Source organism: Tachypleus tridentatus, chromosome 6 (assembly GCF_004210375.1).
Source record: "Tachypleus tridentatus isolate NWPU-2018 chromosome 6, ASM421037v1, whole genome shotgun sequence".
Classification (NCBI taxonomy): domain Eukaryota; kingdom Metazoa; phylum Arthropoda; class Merostomata; order Xiphosura; family Limulidae; genus Tachypleus; species Tachypleus tridentatus.
Window position 1 is genome coordinate 128,267,378 of NC_134830.1, and position 21,128 is coordinate 128,288,505.

Here is a 21,128-nt window from a genome sequence, read left to right on the forward strand (position 1 = left end):
TAACATTTTCTTCTTTTCTTTACAGAAATATTCGAAATCTGTCAGCTCTCTCTCTCTTTTATTTACCTCTTGTCATAAAGCTATCTCAACTGGAGAGTATATTCAATTTAGTATAACCCCCTTTTTTTTTTTTGAAAAAGAGTTTTGTATTTTGAAACCTTCTTCCCAAAATGTGACCAAAGATTTTAAAGAATTCCTCTAAAAACTTAAGAATTTTCATATTTTAAAAGTTCCTTGTATTGGATTTTATAATATAAAGGGTTAATCACAATTTATAATAGTAATTTATATGCACTGATACAGTGGTGTATGTCATTGCAGATGCAAGCCATGGCACCACAGGCAACATGTTCAGCACTTATACAGCGTAATAACCACTTGAAAAAACTGTTATCACTAATAGACTTTTAAGACCTACTTTCAACCATTAGTCAATCAATTGTCAAACTTTTTATAGCAAATGTTAGTGATTTCTTTATGATAAATACTAAGACATTGATCTGTGGTTGTTAGTTATTAGGACTGAATAGTATTTTGAAATAAATATTCTTATTTTTTTAAATTATCAAAATTTCAATTAGTATTTGGTTTGCTGTCAATTTTTACCAACTTTTAATTATGGAAAGTATAGGGAATAAACACATTCAAGAACCAACAGAACTGTATATTACTTTATTCTGTAGGAATAATTTTGTATTTGAATAATTACAGTTTTCAAGGACTATATACAGAAGAGAGAAAAAATTGTTCCAGATGTTTCTACAAAAAAAGATGTTTCACCATTCAATAACACAGTAGCAAACAGGCAAGCAAGACATCCAAGAGATGTCAGTTTTCTTTTTTTACCATTCTAAGCATGTGTGTTTATCACTTTTGATAATTCAAGACAAACATCCTTAGTTTTATTACTCCAGAGTAAATAGCTTCAACTTCAAACAATTTACAAATGTATTAGACTTACCAATTTAATCACTGATGTAAAAAATTCTATCTTTTTAGAATAAATACTAAAACGTGGGACTCCAAACTATTGGAGGAAATTCCATATCTTACATTTATACAAATACATACCAAAATGGAATTACTGAAGAATTTGGAGAATTTTATATTAGATTACAAACAATGAATACCAAATAAGTAACATAGTATATAATGTAAGCCTACATTTGCAAACAATTACTAAATCTAGGACAAAAATTTCAGAGCTTAATAGACTATCACGCCAAAGGAAGCAGCAGCAACTGTGTAATTTTTGTCTGGCAGATAATTGACCACTCTTGCTTTGATCTGAATAACAAATCATTTATTCTACATATTTAGAGGTCTATTGATACATCATCTAGTGGTGATAGAGATTTTTTTTAGAAAGAACAGGATTACTTTATCATCATGGAAAACAAAGAATGTTATGTTCTTGTAACTTCTGTATGAGAAACAAGGAAGCTGCTTTTTACAGGAAAAGTTTTCATATCTTTATTTTTAGATAACTTTTCTTGTTTCTTCCAAAGCATTCTACATAATTTATTTTATTTCTTGGACAAATTACATTAAAGAACACAGAAAAAAAATACTGTATAAATAACTTTTAAGCTAAAGTATGATTAAAATTTAAGAGGCCATCCTTTAACCATATAGATGCCAATTTTTGAGCATATTAAAACAGTTTTTTGAAAATCAGTACTGCTTTTATTGTTATAATTTCTTTCTTTCTTTCAGTATGAAGGATACTGCAAGAACCAACATTTTCTAGTACAGTTGATAACTGCAGAACTTTTAAATGGAGATAAACATTGTATGCCAAAAGTATGTGCCAGATGGCACATTGAGGATCACAATGCCAAAAAAAAGAAAAAAAGACTTTCAAAAGCTCAATTTAGACATTTAGAATACTAACAGATAATGACAAAGAACATTTGAGGAACACATTGTCAAAAATATATAATGTTTCCTATAGCTTCACCTACAGAAAAACTTGGTATGCCAGTACAGCAAGACAGAAAACAGGTTGAGGATCACTGTCCAAAACTAGTGATAATTGCAACAGTTTTATTAAGCGATAAACCCGGTATGCCAAAATAAAGTGATACAAAATATGTGAAGGTTCATACTATATTACAACAGATAATGCTTAGAGTGGCATGTTTTTTTAGAAATATACTTGTATGGCAACAGAAGTGACAAAAAGTTTGTTGAGGATCACACTATCCAGAAAATATAATACTTGAAGCAGCAACAATTAGAGACAGACTTACTAAAAGTAAAGAGCAAGAGAATGCATAATGAGGATCACACTATCCAGAATAGGCAAATTGTAGTAGTTTCGTTACGAAACAGACAATGTGCAAAGAGAGTTAAAAAAAGAACTTGGGGACCACAGTTGTTGAAACAGATGATGTTTGCAATAGAATTTTTTAGATACATTTTGTATGTCAAAATGGAGCAGAAGAAATGTTAAGGAGCAATCTTGTTTTGAGAGACAGATTTGATATATTGAAGATAACATTGTACAAATTAGAGAACACTTTCTATAGCTTCATTTGAATGAAAATATTTTAAAAACATCTAAAAACTGATGGTCTTTGTCATAACTTCACTTAGAGATAGACTTAGTACATTTACAGAAAGAGATATAAAGTATGTTGAAGATACATTGTCTGAATTACATGGTGCACACACTAGCATTATTTAAATAGACTTGGTATATCAAGAAGAGGTGACAGAAAGCATGTTGAAGATAACACTTTTTTTCACATTAAAGATGGCCAATTTAGAATATGCTGATACATAAGTATTGGTTAGGCCAAGCAAACTATATTAACAGTTTCTAGCTCAACTTTTCAAAAATAAATCATATGGTAGATAGTTGTTATTGATTATTCACTGCCAAGTTTACAGCATAAAATTACTAATTTTTTAAAATTATCCTAATAAAACGTGATATTAGTTTAACATGATATTAGCTTAACCAATTAACATAAATAATAAAACTTGATATGGCAGTATTAATTGCATGGGAGTGATGACAAGATACTGTTAATCTAAATTTTATGGCATTACTAGAAAGGAAGATATTAAGACTATTTTACAGAGGAAAACCTGTACCATATATTTTACAGAATCTGACTGGTTCTGTAAAGTACATGTCTGTTCCAAATAATATGGTTGCGATCCTAAACCTAATGTTGTTTATTATCAAGTGTCACTTTCTTATTAAGTGCAGTTTGTCTGATTAAAAACATATTAGGAGTGAAGAAAACAGTGACCAAAAAGGACTGAATGTGGGATTTAAGGAATAAAAACTGGCAGGCAAACTGGTAGTTACAAACTGATAAAAACTTTATAGCAAATATTCATGTATTAGCTTGTTCGGCTACGTATTTTGCTTTACCCATCATCGTGCCCACAGTTGAAAAAACGTATTTTTTACTAAATAAATGTCTGTGAATTTCAAAAACCTTTATTGAAGCAGTCTGTGTGAAAAGTGAAATATAAATGTTCATCATGTGGTTATATTTTAATTTCATAATCTCTAGAACCTCCTAAATGACAATGTCTTGTTTTCTCTGCCTTATCCCTATGACTCCTAGCTACTCTATCAGTGATTATGTAACATCATTCTCGTTGTATTTTGTTACAAAACTAAAACTAGCTGGTGAAATTGTTTGGGATTTAAAAATATATAGTTTAGTATATACTTAAAAAAGTATATAATTTCCTAAAAATAAAATATTTAATTTTAATTTTTTCTACTTTTTAAAACTAAAATTTGTTATCTAATGTAGTTACATATGCTCAGATTCTGAATACTTTACCTGCAAAATACTTTTTAAGTATAAAAATACTCATTTTTACCTTACAGTTTCTATATTTCGCTGCATAATCTTTAGAACCTCCAAAATAAGATAAAATGTTTTTAAGGTAAATGTATATATTGTACTTGCCTTTCGTTTTCTATATCACTAACTCTACCAATTATCATCAATATACAATACAATGAAATGTTTAAAATTAAGAAACAGAAATGCATTGACACACACATCAACAAGTGCTTGCAAGCAATGTTAACTTCAGCTGTTAGATTTAGCACCTCCACTATAATATTTCTTGCACTTTTAAGTTTCTCAAAGTTGTTTTAGTGATTAAAAAAGGAAAATAAATAAAAAAATAATTAAATCTTTCAAGTATAAACCTTTTTACTACAGCTGGGAAGTATACTTCCTGGTGCTCCCACCCTCTCACATTGCAACTGGGACAAATGTTTTAGAATGTCATTCAAAACTAACAAGCTTGACATGTGGTATTAAAATAAGTTGGAAAAGACTTATTAACTTCTCCTTAATCATGATGTATAATTTTCTTCAATGTTTTCCTATCAGCCTTTCAGTAACAAACAAGATGCCACCTCCTCACACTGTGACTAATATTTCCCATTCTCTTTCAAAATTGCCACTTTTGATGCTTGGGAATAAATCAAGTTGGAAAGTACTTATTGATATCCCTTCTAATCTTGATATACAGTTTCCCTAAATGTTGACCTTCACTACCAATAAGATGTCTAAATGAGATGCACAACAACTGCACGCTGACTGTGCCCATTTCATTAGGGCAGTAAGTAATAACCCTAATTACTATGTAACTATTCTTGATGCACTTGACACAGATAGTTTAGAAAATAGCAAAATTGAATCAAGTTGTTTTCAAATGTATGATGATGAAAAGGTAATGAGACAAGAAAATGCTAGTTCTCCATCTAGACTAGTCAAGATGATGAACCTGGACCCAGCAGAGGAAAGCTTAAATGGTATTAAGAATGGGAAACATTTGTCCCAGTCACAGTGTGAGGGGAGTAAGAGCAGTGGGAAATATGTCTCTAACTGCAGTGAATGGGTTAAAACACAAATAATACATGATTAACTAAAATGTAAAACCTAAATGCAATCTGTCTATCAAACCATTACATACAAGGCAAAAGAAAATTTCCAACTTTTACAAATACTGCTCTCAACAATGAACTTAGCATCATTTCAACACTGATAAAACTGGATATATAGCATATGTTTCATATTAAGATAAGCAACTTTGAAGGGCAAAATCTGTTATTTCTATTGGTTATAACCATGCTACTTAGCTTAAACTAGTTATTAAGCAATCCAAACTTCTACTTTGCAAGTGAACATGGCATAGCTTGAACTGAGGAATGTCAATAATGATTAAGGCCAGTTTTAGGAACTTGTATTAAGTCACTGGTAAACAAACTGTATACATATAGCTTATTTCCAGCAAGAAAATTTTTTAACAATAGTCATTTTTTATATAACAAAATCATAACAAAAACAGTTGCTATATCAACTTACAGTTTAAGCAAGAGCAAGCATGAAGTTCTTAATTATTATTTTCATAGATTCTTCGGAAATAAATGAATAAAAACTTAAAAACAAGACTTTGAATAATAATGTACTTATTGATAATAGTTTCATTTAAATACATTGTTAGTAAAGTGGTTTAATTAATTTTGATTATAACTCAATATTCTAATATGCACATAAAGGAATTTAAAAATGATACTGGAGGTTATAGAGAGTTAATTGTAGAATTAACATACAATGAAAAGAAAAGTTTAAAAAATATGAAATAAAATAAAAAAGTTACTTTTTCTTTTGCACTAACTGCTGTATTGATCAGAAAGTTATAAACTACTTATCTTAACAGCTTCAACTGTTAACCTTCTCACATCTGTTGCTTTTAAATTTTGTGGATTTATTTCTGTACATTGTACCCACTGAAGTTGTAATATTTGCCTCAAAATCAGTAAATCACAGTTAAAATCCAATAGCTATTTCCTAGTGTTAACAAAAACATTAAGAGATTATGATGTGTCATGTTACACATAATGTTAAAGCATGGGAAATTTCAGATATTTTACTTCAGTGAAGTTTTGTTAGGCTAAGTTCAGAAGTTTATAATTTTACATTTTAGATACTTTTCTTAAAAATAGACAACAACAATTAAAAATTACACATAAAACTTAAGAAGTTGTAATACCAATTATATAATCCTAGTCAAGATCATTTGCACTCAAGTAATAACTGCAGATGTTATTCAGTAAACACTGTTGAGTCTCACAAACTTAGGTGTACAAAAAAGAAGTCATTTTGCTTTCACACAAAAAAACATCCCAATACTACTATACTTTACTTTGTGTTCAAAGTTAGTTAAAAATAGGGGTAAAAATCACTAACATTCACAATAAAACATATGATCACTACAGATCAATCTATCAGTTAATGATAGAAAGTCTCAACAACAATTACTGAAACTTATGTACAAGGAAACCAGCTTTTTCTGTTGTTTATTAAAATAGTTGTTTATCATACATGTAAAGTTGATCAGTAAAACAACCTCAAAAGTCAAAGAGATAGAGAGAAGGTGCTTCTTTGGTAGGATTTACAAATTTATTGATACTTAGTAAATAACAATGCACAATGTTCAAATTTTAAGATTCTTGCTTGTAATCATGAATATTCTGTTTTTAGAATTGGTTGTAAACTGTAGCAGTCTACTTTTGATGTTAAAAAAATCTCGAAAGGAAGAAACTAGAGCTCAGATGCGTCATGTGACACAGGGAAATGAAAACTAAGAATCTTTTTAAATATTAATTTTTTTAAACCAAAGTGGTTAAGAGTTTGAGATTATACAAACTTGAATTATAAACTATATTTTCATACCAATTTCACAGACATACTCTCATATTAAAGTTCAGTAAATTTTGAAAGTAACACTTTAAAATAATGCAATATGCACAGAAAAAGTGTCTTGGACACAAAAGTTAATAATAATAATAATGAAATAGTTATCAGTTAAACATCAAAAAATAAAATAGCAATTATTCTCACTTCAGCATTTAATATTTCAAGTTGCTACTATTAACAATCATAAATGATGCATTTAACAATTAATTTAAATTTTATTTATCCATCTCAAATTGTACATTTATGTTGGCTATGAAACCATCATCCCTTGAAATATAATGACTCACTTTGTGTTTTTCACATCTTTTCTTCTGTTTCAGTACTGATATTACAACATAATTTTGTCTGCATGTCAGTTTTAAATATAGCTAGATGCAGTTGTTAAAAACAACTGGACATAAAGACTTCAGCTTATCTAAGTCATTGTAAGGCAAATAATGACATTATGAGGCTCCAAAGACATTTCATATAACTGTATTTTAGTTGAAAAACCCAAGTTCATCACATTCTTACTATCAAATTTAAGAATAAATAAATATTAAACTTTGGTACAATTAATGAAAACCCTGCATTTACTTACCAAATGACAATCAGAAATATTCTGACAAAAAAGTATTGGGCAAAGTTCCAATGACTTTTATGTATATGCCTTCTGCAATCCACTTGTAAATAACTTTTCTTATTAATTAACACTAACTAAATAGAAAACAAATGGTACCTGATTTTCCTTACACCAATTAATAGCATCATGCAAAACTTTTGAAGCTGAGTCTTTGTCTTCCAGATTCAAGTACAGTGTCACCAAAGCTGAAACCTAAAATGAAAAAAAATAAAACTTCAATCTGTCTCAAAGCAATAATTCATTTTAAAATTAATTTACACCCTTTTGAAAAACTAAAATAAGTACAACAGAAGCTAGAAGAATAAGATAGTTTAGAAGAAATTTTATACAGAAAAATTCATTAAGACATTTCAGGTTCTTATATATATATATATATATATTAAATTGTTTAGAAAATTTGCTGAGTAAAATTTTATGAATTGAATGGCATATCAGTAAAAACGTTCTTCATTATATTTAAATCAAGTACACAGATTTTCATTTTCAAGGTGTATAGAAAATGACCTAAATCCTTCTAATATTCCAGACTTACATAAAACAATAAAAAAAATCAATTAGAAAAAACTGAAGATAACTTACAACTCCTGGGTTATGAGATACACTGAGTGATTTCAGGATGTCACAAGCTTCATTAACATGACCTTGGGTCAATAACAATTGAACAAGTACAAAAGATACATGTAGCAAATCAGCAGGATTACTTTCAGCAAACCCCTACAAAACAAATTCTTATTACATAAATTATCAAACTGATAAGCAATTTTTGGATAACGTACTCTTGAATGTTTCTTCATACACATGAACAAAATTGTTTTATTCAACGGTTCAAAAACTAGTCTTGTAAAAATATTTAAATATAAAAATGTCATCTTTTTCATGAGGCAATAACATTCAACAAATCCTTTTGATGTAAGAGGGAATGTGTGAAATGTGTACCATAAAATATGGCAAAACAGATAAAATATAAGAAATTATGAAATACATCATTAACTTAAAACCACTATAATAAATCTCTTCACAGGCTTATAGAAAAGACAGAGCTCATGCTCATTTTTTGATAACTTAGACATAAGATTTCCAAACCATAAAAATCACTTGAATTGGTTATTTGAAATATTATTTGCATAATCTCTAAAACCTTCTAAATACATTTCAAATGTTTGTTTTCAGTAAGACTTTATATTTTATGTTATTTTCTATAATCTAACTATGTGGGGTCTGTCACTTGACCAAACTTGTAACCATCATAAAAAATTTAGGAAATAAATATAAAGTATGTTTTTTTCATGCTAGAATGACTATATATTATAACATAAAAATACAAATGTTTAGTCTAAGTGGCTTAACTCTCATAACAATATATGTGATCATACATATATTTTCTTTTATTATATTGACCTCCCAGTCATGCCTAGCTAACTTCCTTTGACACAGTGCATGTGCACTCGTTACATAATCAATAAAATAAAACTAACCTTTAGTCTTTCTTCTCTTGACTGTGATTTAGTGGATTAGTATTTTGTAATATACAATCACATTTCAAATATTATACATTATATATGTATGGAGATTATTACTATTTAGAAACAAATTATTAAAATTATATTTCCTAAAATATAGAACAATAAATCTAGAAGTAAAGCAAACAATTATCTCTTCTCACTAAGACCTTTGAACTCAGTTGCTGCTGGACATAGGTTGCTGAGCATTTTAAAATTTTGCAGGTGGAGGATATCAAACAAATGTTTTGGGAGAGGGTTTATATACCCAGTTGTATAACACAAAAAACATAACTATACTGATGCAATAACTTCCTTTATAATTTATTAAGAATTGTAACTAAGATGTATTTAGATTTTAAAAAATATGAAACTTCAAAGAGACTAAAGAGATTTTTCATCATTTGAAAAAATGTGATAGCCTTTTCACACATTAAGATGGCTAAGAAACCACACTGGAAATATTTTATGGTATCAATTGGTTATTCACATTTCATATATTGAAATAAATTTACATAAGGAACTGTTTCTAAAACTGGAAAGAGGTGAATGGAACTGCTGTGTTTGATTCAGTAAATAAGCCATATCTCAGCAAAATAAAAAGATAAAAGTTCTTATTTTATATTTTAGTAATTTGAGTTCCTAATTTGTACATAACTACAGATTTAGTACTTTTCCATGACAAACATCTAATTTTAAACGATGCTACATTCAACACACCATGTGACTCAAGTGAAGTAATACAGTTGTGTGCTAATTTCACTTTTAATAACTACTGATATATTGAAAAGCTGAGAAAATCAGTTTATCACATTTCCTAAACTTACTGCAAAACAGTCTCATTCTGTACTGATGATCACGTGTGTGTGTATTTTCTTATAGCAAAACCACATCAGGCTATCTGCTGAGTCCACCAAGGGGAATTGAACCCCTAATTTTAGCATTGTAAATCCATAGACTTACCATTGTACCAATGGGGGACTGATGATCACACTGACATATTATCTAAGGTACCAAGAGTAACATTCAAGTTAACCTTCAAGATACTCAAATGTATCAACTTTTGATGATTGTGATGATCAAAATTTCACAAAATCACTAGAACAAAGCATCTGTTGCCTGAGCACAACCTCTGAAATGCACACAATTATCTTTATAGTTTAAGAACTTTTATGATGGAGAAAGTAATTTCTCAAATGTAAGCAACATGAAATCCTGCTATAAAATGTAATATTAAACATTAGTTGTATTGAAGCACAAAATATTTATTAAACTTGGCAAATGTTGCTTCAAAAAATGTCTACAAATAAATCCATATACAAAGTGGATTAAATAAAAGCCTCCAAGTAAATAGTTATATTTCATCTTTGGATAAACAAAGCTGAACTTATGCATATATGGCATTACTTCACTTAAGAAATGAAATACTACTTTCAGAAAAAATATAATGACAGAATCATTAAATTTTTTTTCAGAATACTAAAGGTATTACATACAAAAAACTTACAACACTAGAACAGTGGTGTGAACAATAATTTACAAATATATTTTTTAAACAAAATTCAGCAGATTTTCATGAAATTCCTTACTTACATTGGTCATTTGAGAATTAATAAAATATATTTAAAAAAAGAGTAAAAACAACCAAAATGTAACCTACAATTAATCCAAAATATAAATATGTAAGAAAAGAAGTTAAATTTTTACAAAAAAGAATAACCTTTAGTAACTCCACAGCTTTCTGAACTTGTTTTTCCCTATTGTAAATTGCAGCTTGAAGTAGAATGACATCTGAAGAACTTTCAGGAAAACTCTTTGCTAACTTATCTAGCTGCTTACGACACAGATCTAACTGGTTAGTGTAATACAATAGCAAACAATGATTTAGAGCTATTGCCTTTCGCTGTATGTTTGTCATTTTTGACTCCAGTCCATCTCCTGTTGCAATTTTAATTTTTTCTTGGAATCAAACACATTCTGATCCTAAAAAAACAAATTATACATTAATAAATATTAACTGTTAATCAAAGAAAACTACCTACTTAAAATAAAATTAAACTGAGTGATAAGTAAAGTTAATGAAATATACTGTTCTTATTAATGAAAATGAATGTAGTTTCTTTCATCAGTTGGACAGCCTTACTGATAACATTTGCAATGGTAACAACAGCACATCACAATTAATGATCTTGCAATTCACTCTAATTAAAAATATATAACTGTTATTTTAAAAGTGAATATAAAAACACAAGAATAAAAACTTACTTAATAGCTAAACTTACTGATTTTTTATTAAAAGGTGTAATATTCAAAAGATCATATATTTTAAAATAGTTACAGTTAATACTTATTATTTTGGGCTCTGCTTAAAATCAGAAACTTAATCTCTTTTTTTAAATCATGCCATTTTGGCAAATTAAAGGTGATTCATAAGTCAATTGACAGGCAAGCAATTCTGAAATGGACCGGTATAAGAAAACTATTGCATAATACAAAGTATTGTGGGCCTACCCTGTAACAATATCATTGAAGTAATTTTGTGTTATATCCTCTGGAAATTTCATTAGTATGCATCAAACACCCAAATTGACAATTTTAGGCCAAAAATAACTCTTCAAGGACAACAGTTATAAGCAAAATAGCTTTGCATGAATCTATTCCACAGAAAATCAAACCATAGCAGAAATAATTACACAAAACTAGTTTTAAGGTCAGAAATTTTACACAAGAGATCATTGCACTATTAAAGATTAAAAACAATTATAAGAAAAGCCCTCCCATATCAGACAACACACAAATATTGTACTGCAGATGCATCAAAAATAATCTAAATAAAGGCACAGATTCATTGCAAGAATACTTTATCATGATCCTACTAAATGAAAAGTCTCACCAGAATGCCTGGCTGTTGTTAGTTTATAAGCCAAACTTCAAATTGAATTTCATCCTTCACATGAGACAATAACAAATGTGAACGTCCAAATGCTTCAGATTTATCTGTGCAATTATGGAGTACGATCAAACCACAAACAGAAACCAATGGTAAGAATGAAGCTGTCACACTAGCAATTGTAACATTAGGCAGCATTTTGATTATAGCTACTGATCATTTCTGTTTCTAACAATTTGATATTACTGTTAGGTTAAAATCTCACCTGCATTAATGCCTAAACTGTTCTTCTTGCAGTCTTAGAAATTTTGGGTTTGAAATATTTTACTTACTATTTACAGTTTTGTATTTCTTGTCTTTGGTGTATGATAAGAAAAACGAACTGAAATTGACTTTAATGACCCAGTGACACTGTCAAGGGATAGACATACTGCATCCCATTCCTTTCCATTTTGTATACCTGGCTGTTCTCAGTTAGTCAGTTTAAGTCACATAAAAAGATAATTTTTATATCAGGTGAAAGTAAAAAGTAATAAGAAAAATAGGAGAATAAAGGAGTTTATGCACTAGCCATCTATCGATGTTTTGAGTAACAAAAAACCACGACAGAAAGATAGGACTTAATGATACAAAACAGTTCCAATCTGAATTGTTGTTTAAATATCTTTCAACCTTGCTTATCTTCACAATACTAACATTGGATGTTTAAAACAAACCATTACTCCTAACTGTCATTACAGTGTTAAATAAACCTTAATTAATGTGACAGCATTATATAGTAACTCTACACACTTTATTTTGCATTTTAATGTTAAATACGAAGATTATGTAATGATATAATGTCTATGGACACGGCAGTCACTCCACCAAAGTTTGAAGGATAGAGTAACACTGCCATAACGATGTACAGGACACATAAACACTCTCAAGTTAAAATCAAGAACAGCAGCTTCACATCTGCTTTAGATATTTCAATAAAAAATTATAAGATTATATTCTTCTATTTGTTGAAAAGGCAAAGTATACAGTAAACAAATGGGGATGCTATAAAATAAACTTCCACTTGTAGATTAATATGCAGATATATTATTATTTCTTACAAATATATATATATATATATGTATGTACTTTTTGATAATTTTATTGGTGAAATGTTACTTAAAGCTACTAGATAGAAACTGATAAATTAAAGGATTAAAGCCAAATGGAATATAAAGCAGGGAATAATGTAATGGTACAAAATTCTATTTTGCATTGATAGTTTCTCTTGACAATTGAGATTAAACTCTAACATAAAATTGAACCTTATTCTTAAATTAATAATCAAAACAAAAATAGTTATCTGGTCAAAGTATTTCACATGAAAAAATACAGCCATGCAAGAATAAAGATATCAAAGGCCAAAGGTTGGTATAGAACACCATATAAATGAAAAAAAGAGCCCATCAAGACAGGAAGACAATGAATGTTAAGGCAGTGATAAGAGCTTAGCATCATAAAGAAATATGCAAATATCTTAAGTGATGTGGATATTCAAGGGGATTGTCATACAAACTCTCAACCAAAAACATGTAAATAGCCTCTCAGGATGCACAAGGTCCAATATTTCCAATGGAGAATCCCTCGCCAAGGCATAGGTTAGAGACCCAAAGTACCACTTCAATCAAATGAATGGAAAACAGATTTTGGGTATAAAATACTTATAACATTCTCAAAAGGTCAAAGATACTATGTGGAGGGTGTTCAGTACCTTGGTACACTTGCTTCAAGTTACTGACAAAAAGAACTAAAAACTTATTCCCAGCTACCAATTTATGCACTTTCTAAATGGAGATAATGGTCAAAGTGAAATTCTTATTAGAGGTATATATGCATGCAAATATTCAAATGAAACAAGTTTGACAACATTTGCAGTGTTCCATTCACATAATCCATTAGGGACTGTTTAAAGTTGCTGTTCAATGTTCCTCATATTCAATGACCAACACAAAACATGAAAGCCATTGATTTAAAAGGCTGTTTCCAGCTGTATGAGGAAATATGAGAGATAACATAAATCTTAATGGTAAAAATTTTGACACTCAAGATAGAGCTAATGTTCTCTAAATACCTATGTAAACAATTTGGATAGTGTTTGCCCTACAAAAAACCCAGAATTACCTTTTTGACATTCCTTAATTATTTAAGTCTAATCAAGAGGTTGATGTTGAATTTACTATTGCAGAAATCACATCAGGTAGAAGAAAAAGAGATTGTTTGGATGAAAGAACCAAATAAAATAAGCATTACACATCCTTTCAAAAACTAAACATTATATAAAAAGTTAGAAAAATAGCAATAATCTATCATCAGAAAGAATGCTAAGATCCTTCACAGGCTTAGACAAAGGGAGGACAAAAACCCAAAATCATAATCTGGAAATGCTTCTCCCAGCCACAGCTGATTAAAAAGAACAAGACCATCATTGGTACAAAATCTCACAATAAATATCATTTAGTTTGGATCATGTATTGCTATTACTAGGGCAGTTTTAAGTTGCATTTATTATAATAAGTAAAAGGCCAGTTGTAATTATATAGACAACTAGTTCAAAAAAGAAAATGGGGTTCTTTCACCAATGTCTTGATGGTCAAAAAGGTAGTTGGAGGTGCTAGTACTGTGGGAAAGACATTCTCTCAAAGGATTTTTGAAATACCCTGTAAATTCTTGAACCTTAGACCACAATGTTAAAATAGGATGTAATGTATACTTCCCACTCACCTTTCAAATCCTATCCTAAGTACCTTTGAAACTGGTGTCAGAACAGATACTGGATATGACTTGAATCCAACATTCCTCACTTTGATCATTAAATTGCTGGGCATGTTTATGAGCCTTCTAAACAGTCAAGAGTTTAATTAAAGTGTAATATCTGTAAAAGATATCCAAAACTCAAGTTTGAACCTTCTATGTCCATTGAAAGTCAGTTGTTCTGCATGAACAAGAATACTGCAAAATATGTAAGATTGGTGAAAGTGGGTCAACTGGCCTTCTCCAAGATAAGGAAAAAAAGGAAGCAATGACAGTGGCCAATCTCATCGAAAGACAGGATGATGGACAACTACCAAGAACATTATAGAGACAGTGAAAGATAGACATATTAATGCTAATAAATGTCTAACTGAAAAAGTATAAATAAGTAACTTCTACTATACTGAATAAGGTGAAACTGTAATTTTAGGGAATATGCTTCACAAATTGAAGTTGCAACAATATTTTCACCAACTCAGCATAGGCTGTGTCCCTTGATGATTGTTAGAATCATGACAACTAAGAAGACTGTCAAGGCCTTATTAATCAAAGTTTTCTTCATGAAACAAGTAAGAGAATACAGTGTGTCTGCATGACCAATGGAAACATGGATGGCAATCAGCTTCTCAAGTAAAGTGAGTTGCACATTCATACAGGTCAACCAAAAGTGCTACTCCTCCATGAACCATCACATAACCCGTCTTTTTCTGTGTAATGAAAACTGCTGAATGGTGGAATTATCAGCATTTCTCAAGACAGTCTCCTGTAAAGGGATATACCCAGAATAGTAAGAATCAATCAAAGTTTTTATATCACTTCCATTAAAATGTCTGTTTTTCTAGCATAAAGCTGCATAATAAATTGCTCATTTTTTACTACATGAAATTAAACCTCAAGATTTTAGCATTGTAAGTTTACAAACTTACTGCTAATCTAGTGGGGAAGGAATCAGAATTAAAACCTTGGTAGTCCCATTGTATCACAATATCCATCTTGTACCTTGTATTTATAAGAATTTTAACCATGTTAGTTTGTTTTTGTTTTTTTATTGTTATTTTTATTATGTCTGCTATTTTCTACAGATTGCGTATTAGATCAAATTAGAGCAGGTCCCTGTAATTTGTCCAATATTCAACTCAGTCTGTGTAGGACTCAATAACAATCCTGCAAACCATGTTGAATAAACTAGTTCCAATTGCTCATTGGTAATTACAGTCAGGGGGTGTAAATGTTTGTTTATCTGTGTTTTGATGCATGGAAAGTAAAATAACCTTTAAATGATCATAAAAATATTGTCAGTAAAAGGTCACCATCTTTGATATGAGATGTTACTCACTTACAGTCTTAAATTTCTGTGCCTCTTTCTCTTCAGCCACACAATCGAAGGTCAGAAGGTGGAGCTGCCTGTTTTCTCAGCACAAAGGTACACAGTGGACTATATGTACTTTGTGTACCATGAGGTACTGAGCCCTGGGTTTTAACTATGAAAGCTCAGTAACTTCGTACAGACCTAATGGGTGACAAGATTGGCAAAAACCTGAACACCTGACATGGTGTGATTCCAACCTGTTGTCAGGAGTGTAGTCTTCTTTGTCAGTTAGTGAGTAAAAATTAAATAACATGGCAAGATGTTTGAAAGTGTGCAAACTTGAAAGTGAAAAAACAGGGAAGATTAGATTTAGTTTGGTCTGAGTTTTGCACAAATGTACTGTACTTAGGGCTATCTGCACTGGTCATTCCTAATTTAGCAGTGATAAACTAGAGAAGTGGCAGCTAGTCAACACCATTAATAATTAACACTCAGGCTACTCTTTCCCCAACAAACAGTGAAACTGACCATCAAATTATAATACCTCCATGGCTGAAATAGTTAGCTTCATCAGTGACAAGGATTCAAAGCCATGGCCCACAGATTATGAGTAAAGTGTCCTAATCACAAGGCCACACCAGGCCAAGAATATCAGGAATAGGTGGACACATTCTGCAGCTTAGATATCCAGCATTTATAATTATAGATGGATATGATCACATTAATGTTAAAATGAGAACCTTACTAATACTATCAGTATTAAAAATAAAAGTCACTAAATTTCAGCATAAATATTATTATATTACTAATCTTATTTTAAGTCATACCATTATCTATATTCTAAAGTTTCACAAGCAACCCTTACTTAGTCTTGCAATACACTTACGTTCTACATGACACCTACTTTAATAGTGTACCATTGTCTACCTTATTTACTTTTACAATTATAATCTTCTTTACAAACCTTATTCAGTGTCACAATGTTATTTGATGCCACAGCAGCAACAGATATATCAGTGGGCCTACAAAAAAACATTGAAAAAAAAAATTAATCCAATGCTTTTTCTAACAGCTTTGTAATATTTGTCACCTCTTATGTTTAGGTAATACTTATTACAAGCATTACTTTTACAAATATATTAAGAAAAAATATGTTATATAAAATTAACAGTGCACATGCAACACAAAAAAATTGTTATGGTTACATAATAAAGGGATCTCTAGCATCCACCAAAGCAAAGACACTCCTTAATGCCATTTTAAAGTAATGCTGCAACTCATTTGTCAGTGCACAGTCAGACAATGTCATATTGTTTTTAACCTAAAATCATTGAACACTGGGAGACAACCAGTCAGAAACAACATATCACTATCTTTTTTTTCTAGTTATTTATGGCCTTAATTTATTTCTACTCTTTCAAATTATGTGTTATTAAAATTTGAACAAACTAATAATATTTATTACTATAGTCCACAATTTTTCTTTCAACAATTCTTAATATAAATAAGAGGGGATTGCACTTTTAATATTAAGCAATGGATATCAAATTTGCTAATCACTGCTCAACAGTACAGAAACAGGGTAAAAAATTGTAAACCCAGCCTAGCACCAACAACCAAGTAAATATAGGGTGCAGATAGCCTAGTTGCTTTGCACTATAAAACACCAAACTAACCAACCAACCAGGTAAACAAACAAAACTAAGAAAACTTGTCTATTTTCAAAATAATTCAATATTACTTGAAATACTTATAATAAATTAAGAACATTGAAACTAATATTTTAACTATTCATTGAAAACAAAAGCTATAATGACTTAACTAAGACAGACAGATAATTCTTATGTAATATATTTTTTAGATGGAGTCCACATTTTCTTTACTTGACAACAGGCACCTTCACTTACAGAAATGTTATCTTACTTGCATGTTTGCCTAAGAGATTTGCAAGCCACTAACCTTCATTCAACTCCTACTTGATTTCATATGATTTAACACAAGCTGCACTTGTGCATGATCATATTATCCTGCAAGAAACGATCTCCACCAATAGAATTGTGACACAACCTCCATGCATAATAACTCCTCCAATACATTTGAACTTAACTTTATTCTTTGGTGTGACTTGGTTTGTTCTAAATTTTTTACAAAGCTACTCAAGGTCTATCAATGCTAACCATCCCTAATTTAGCAGCGTAAGACTAGATCACTAATTATAATTATAATCACTAACATGTATATATAAATATCTGATATATTCAATTTTTTTTCATCAATTCACAGATAGTCTCTTCTGGTTGTTGTGATGGTGATTTCTTGTAGTTGTCTAGTGATGAAGTGAAAGGTACAGGTATTGCTCTAGTTATATATGAGTGCCCTGAAGTTAAAATGATTTACTGTATTCTTTTACCACGTAAAACTGTGATCACTCCTAAGCTCAGACAAAACTTTTTTGTGGAAATTTCCTAGTTAATTTGTTGGACTGCCAAAAGATATTTAACATTGCTAAAAAACAACAACAAAAAAGCCAGTCAATAATATATATTATAAATACCATTAGGTAGTGTTTTCAGAAAGCATTACATGAAATTGCTGGCATATTAACTTTAGCCCTCTACTTCTCCTATATTCATAATTGCAAGAACAGCTACTGTCTTTGAGATCAGCTCCTTCCATTTTCACTAATTAGGGCACATAGGAACATGGTATGGGAAATGCCAGTCTACATTATTTGTTAAGAAACAAAAAAAAGCCACAGAGGCCCTTCTTAGTCCAGATTTGAGAGTGAAGGTTTTTCAAAGCTTCTACCTTGATTCAGTATTATCCATTTTCTTTATACAATTAAATTCCTGTAATAAATTCAAATCATGAAACAAAAATTGTAACTCAAAAAGAAACATTTTTAATGAACTTTTGCAGATTATAGTAATTAGTCTTTCCTGTTTCAGTTGGTCATCTGTCCAAACTTTTAGATATGCAAAATACATATATATTCTGTTATTTGAAATTGTATGTTAGGTAAGTTGAAAAATTCATTTGTCTATAACACAGAAAAATGAAGACAGAAGTGTAACATCACTCACATATCACCCCTCAGTGGAACATTGTTATGTCTGTGGGCTTACACTGATAAAAAATTGATCTTGATAGTTGTGGTGGACATAATTCAGACAGTCCATTATTTAATTTTGCACTAAAAAACACATCTTTTTTTTAATTGCAATGGGTTGGTGAACATCTGTAAACTTCTATGGAAACTAGAACAAAGCATTCTCTTTTTTTATAAATATATTTATGTTATGAACTAATTTTAAATAAAACTAGTATAAATGCTGGTCTGTAAAGAGACATATTTAATAATACAATTCCATATTTCTGCTTCCTATTAGATGTTTCTACATTATGATGATAAACTGACTTTGCCAAAGCATTCTTTGTTTGTTTTTAGTATAATTCCCATTTCACCAAGTGTACACAATGAACTGACACCCAACTACCATTTCTCTTTGTGGAAATTGTCATGAAATCTGCATTTCTAACACATTACTGAAAAATGAGAATGTGGAGTCATCATTGGCCAAGATACTGGAAATATTTTATACCTAGGTATTTGCAACAAAATACTCATTGAAAACTCTTTTTCCATTACAAAAAATTAAATTCTGAAAATGAAAATGTGTGTTAAAATAAGAATTGCCTGGAATTTAAAAAACTAGAGATTCAACAAAAAAATGACAGAACAAGTATTAAATGGCCCATGTTCTTGGTGACCATTGGAAATGTAGTATGGCATACTGCCAATGAACTAATAAAGAAAATATGGCTGTAAAACTACCAGTCATTATTGGCAAAAATAATAGATGCTGTCAATTTTTTGGTAAAGAAAGTCAATACATTTCTTACTAATACATCTATTAACATGATAGAGACATTGCACGTATCTTTGTCAAGATGATGCAATGATATATATCAAACCATGTAGATTGTACAAGGCTGTTTTCCAATCTCATCTGGTTTTCCCTAATTTAATTCTGTATAGTAAGTTATTTGTATTTTATTGTAATTTTGAGTCTGTAAACTATCTTATTTATAGAATTGTGTGAATAAAATAATCATTGTTTTTAAAACAATTGAGTTTTTTTTTTAATACTGAACACTACATAAGTGCCAAGGAGTTTTAAAATGAATCTAGCAACAAGATATATGGTAAAATGTTTTGCAAGACAAAGACCAAAGTTAAAAAAAATGCTTTCAGCAACTGGGATTTTTAATGAGGTGTAAATGAAACAAGATAATGTCAAAGTATATAAAACTGGATTTCAACATCAGAAACAAGAAAGAGGAATATCAACTTCAGAAGAATATAAAAAGAAGATAATGAATATTTTGATTTGGCAAAAAGAAGTTTCACAGCTGAAAAACAAAGAAAGGAAAAAAAAAAAAGAGTATACTTATTGCATTTAGCTCTATCTAAATAAGTGAATGAAAACTAAATGAAGTGAGAAAGGAAGTCATGAACAACTACCCAAAAAACTACTGCTAAATGTTAAATTATGTTGGACAAAAGGTTTAAAACTTTATTAGTTAAGAAAAAAGAAGTGAATGGAGGACATTATAAACGAGATTTATTACTGGAGAAGTACGTGTTTTTTCTAAAATAACCGTAAAGTTATAAATAAATTTTATTTAATGCTAAATGATAAACAAATTGATGTTCTAAACAAATGTTTAAACTTTTCATTTGGTCCAATAAAAAATTTGAAAAATTTATCATAACTGAATTTGAAACTAACTTGAAAAAATTAAAATGAAAAAGCACATATTGTTAGAAGTGAGCATTGTGTTTCATAAATAATTTTCAACTTAAAACAATAAAAAAAGGACTGAAATTTTGCAAAGTTTGAAGGAACAACATGTCATTTGTAATACCAACAAAGTAGGACAAATTACAATTCTTAATAAAAATGATTATGATTCTAAAGTTGGTGATATTTTGAAAGAAGATTTGAATAAGAATATTAAAGTTAATCCTATAAATAAACTAAGTATCAATTAAAGAAAAAAATTAATATTTTACAACTCTAAAACCTAAGAAAAAGAAAATTTAACTCCAAGCAACTTTATTTTACCTAGATTACATGCCTTACCCAAGGTTCATAAAACTGGTAAAATTTCTGACCTATTGTATCCAATATTAACAGTTCAACTTATAATGTAGCAAAATCTATATTTAAAAACTTTTCATTTTTAAAGTAAAAAATGAATACAC

General features: G+C 29.7%; 1 protein-coding gene across 1 annotated transcript in view; it reads right to left on the reverse strand.

The window, feature by feature from the left end:
• Positions 1–21,128, reverse strand: part of LOC143253631 (signal recognition particle subunit SRP72-like) — a 93,075-nt gene that overhangs the window by 14,917 nt on the left and 57,030 nt on the right. Inside the window, 5 exon segments of the mRNA XM_076507788.1 lie at positions 7,468–7,563; positions 7,951–8,085; positions 10,591–10,817; positions 10,820–10,853; positions 16,824–16,881. Of these exon segments, the coding sequence (XP_076363903.1) occupies positions 7,468–7,563; positions 7,951–8,085; positions 10,591–10,817; positions 10,820–10,853; positions 16,824–16,881 (550 nt within the window).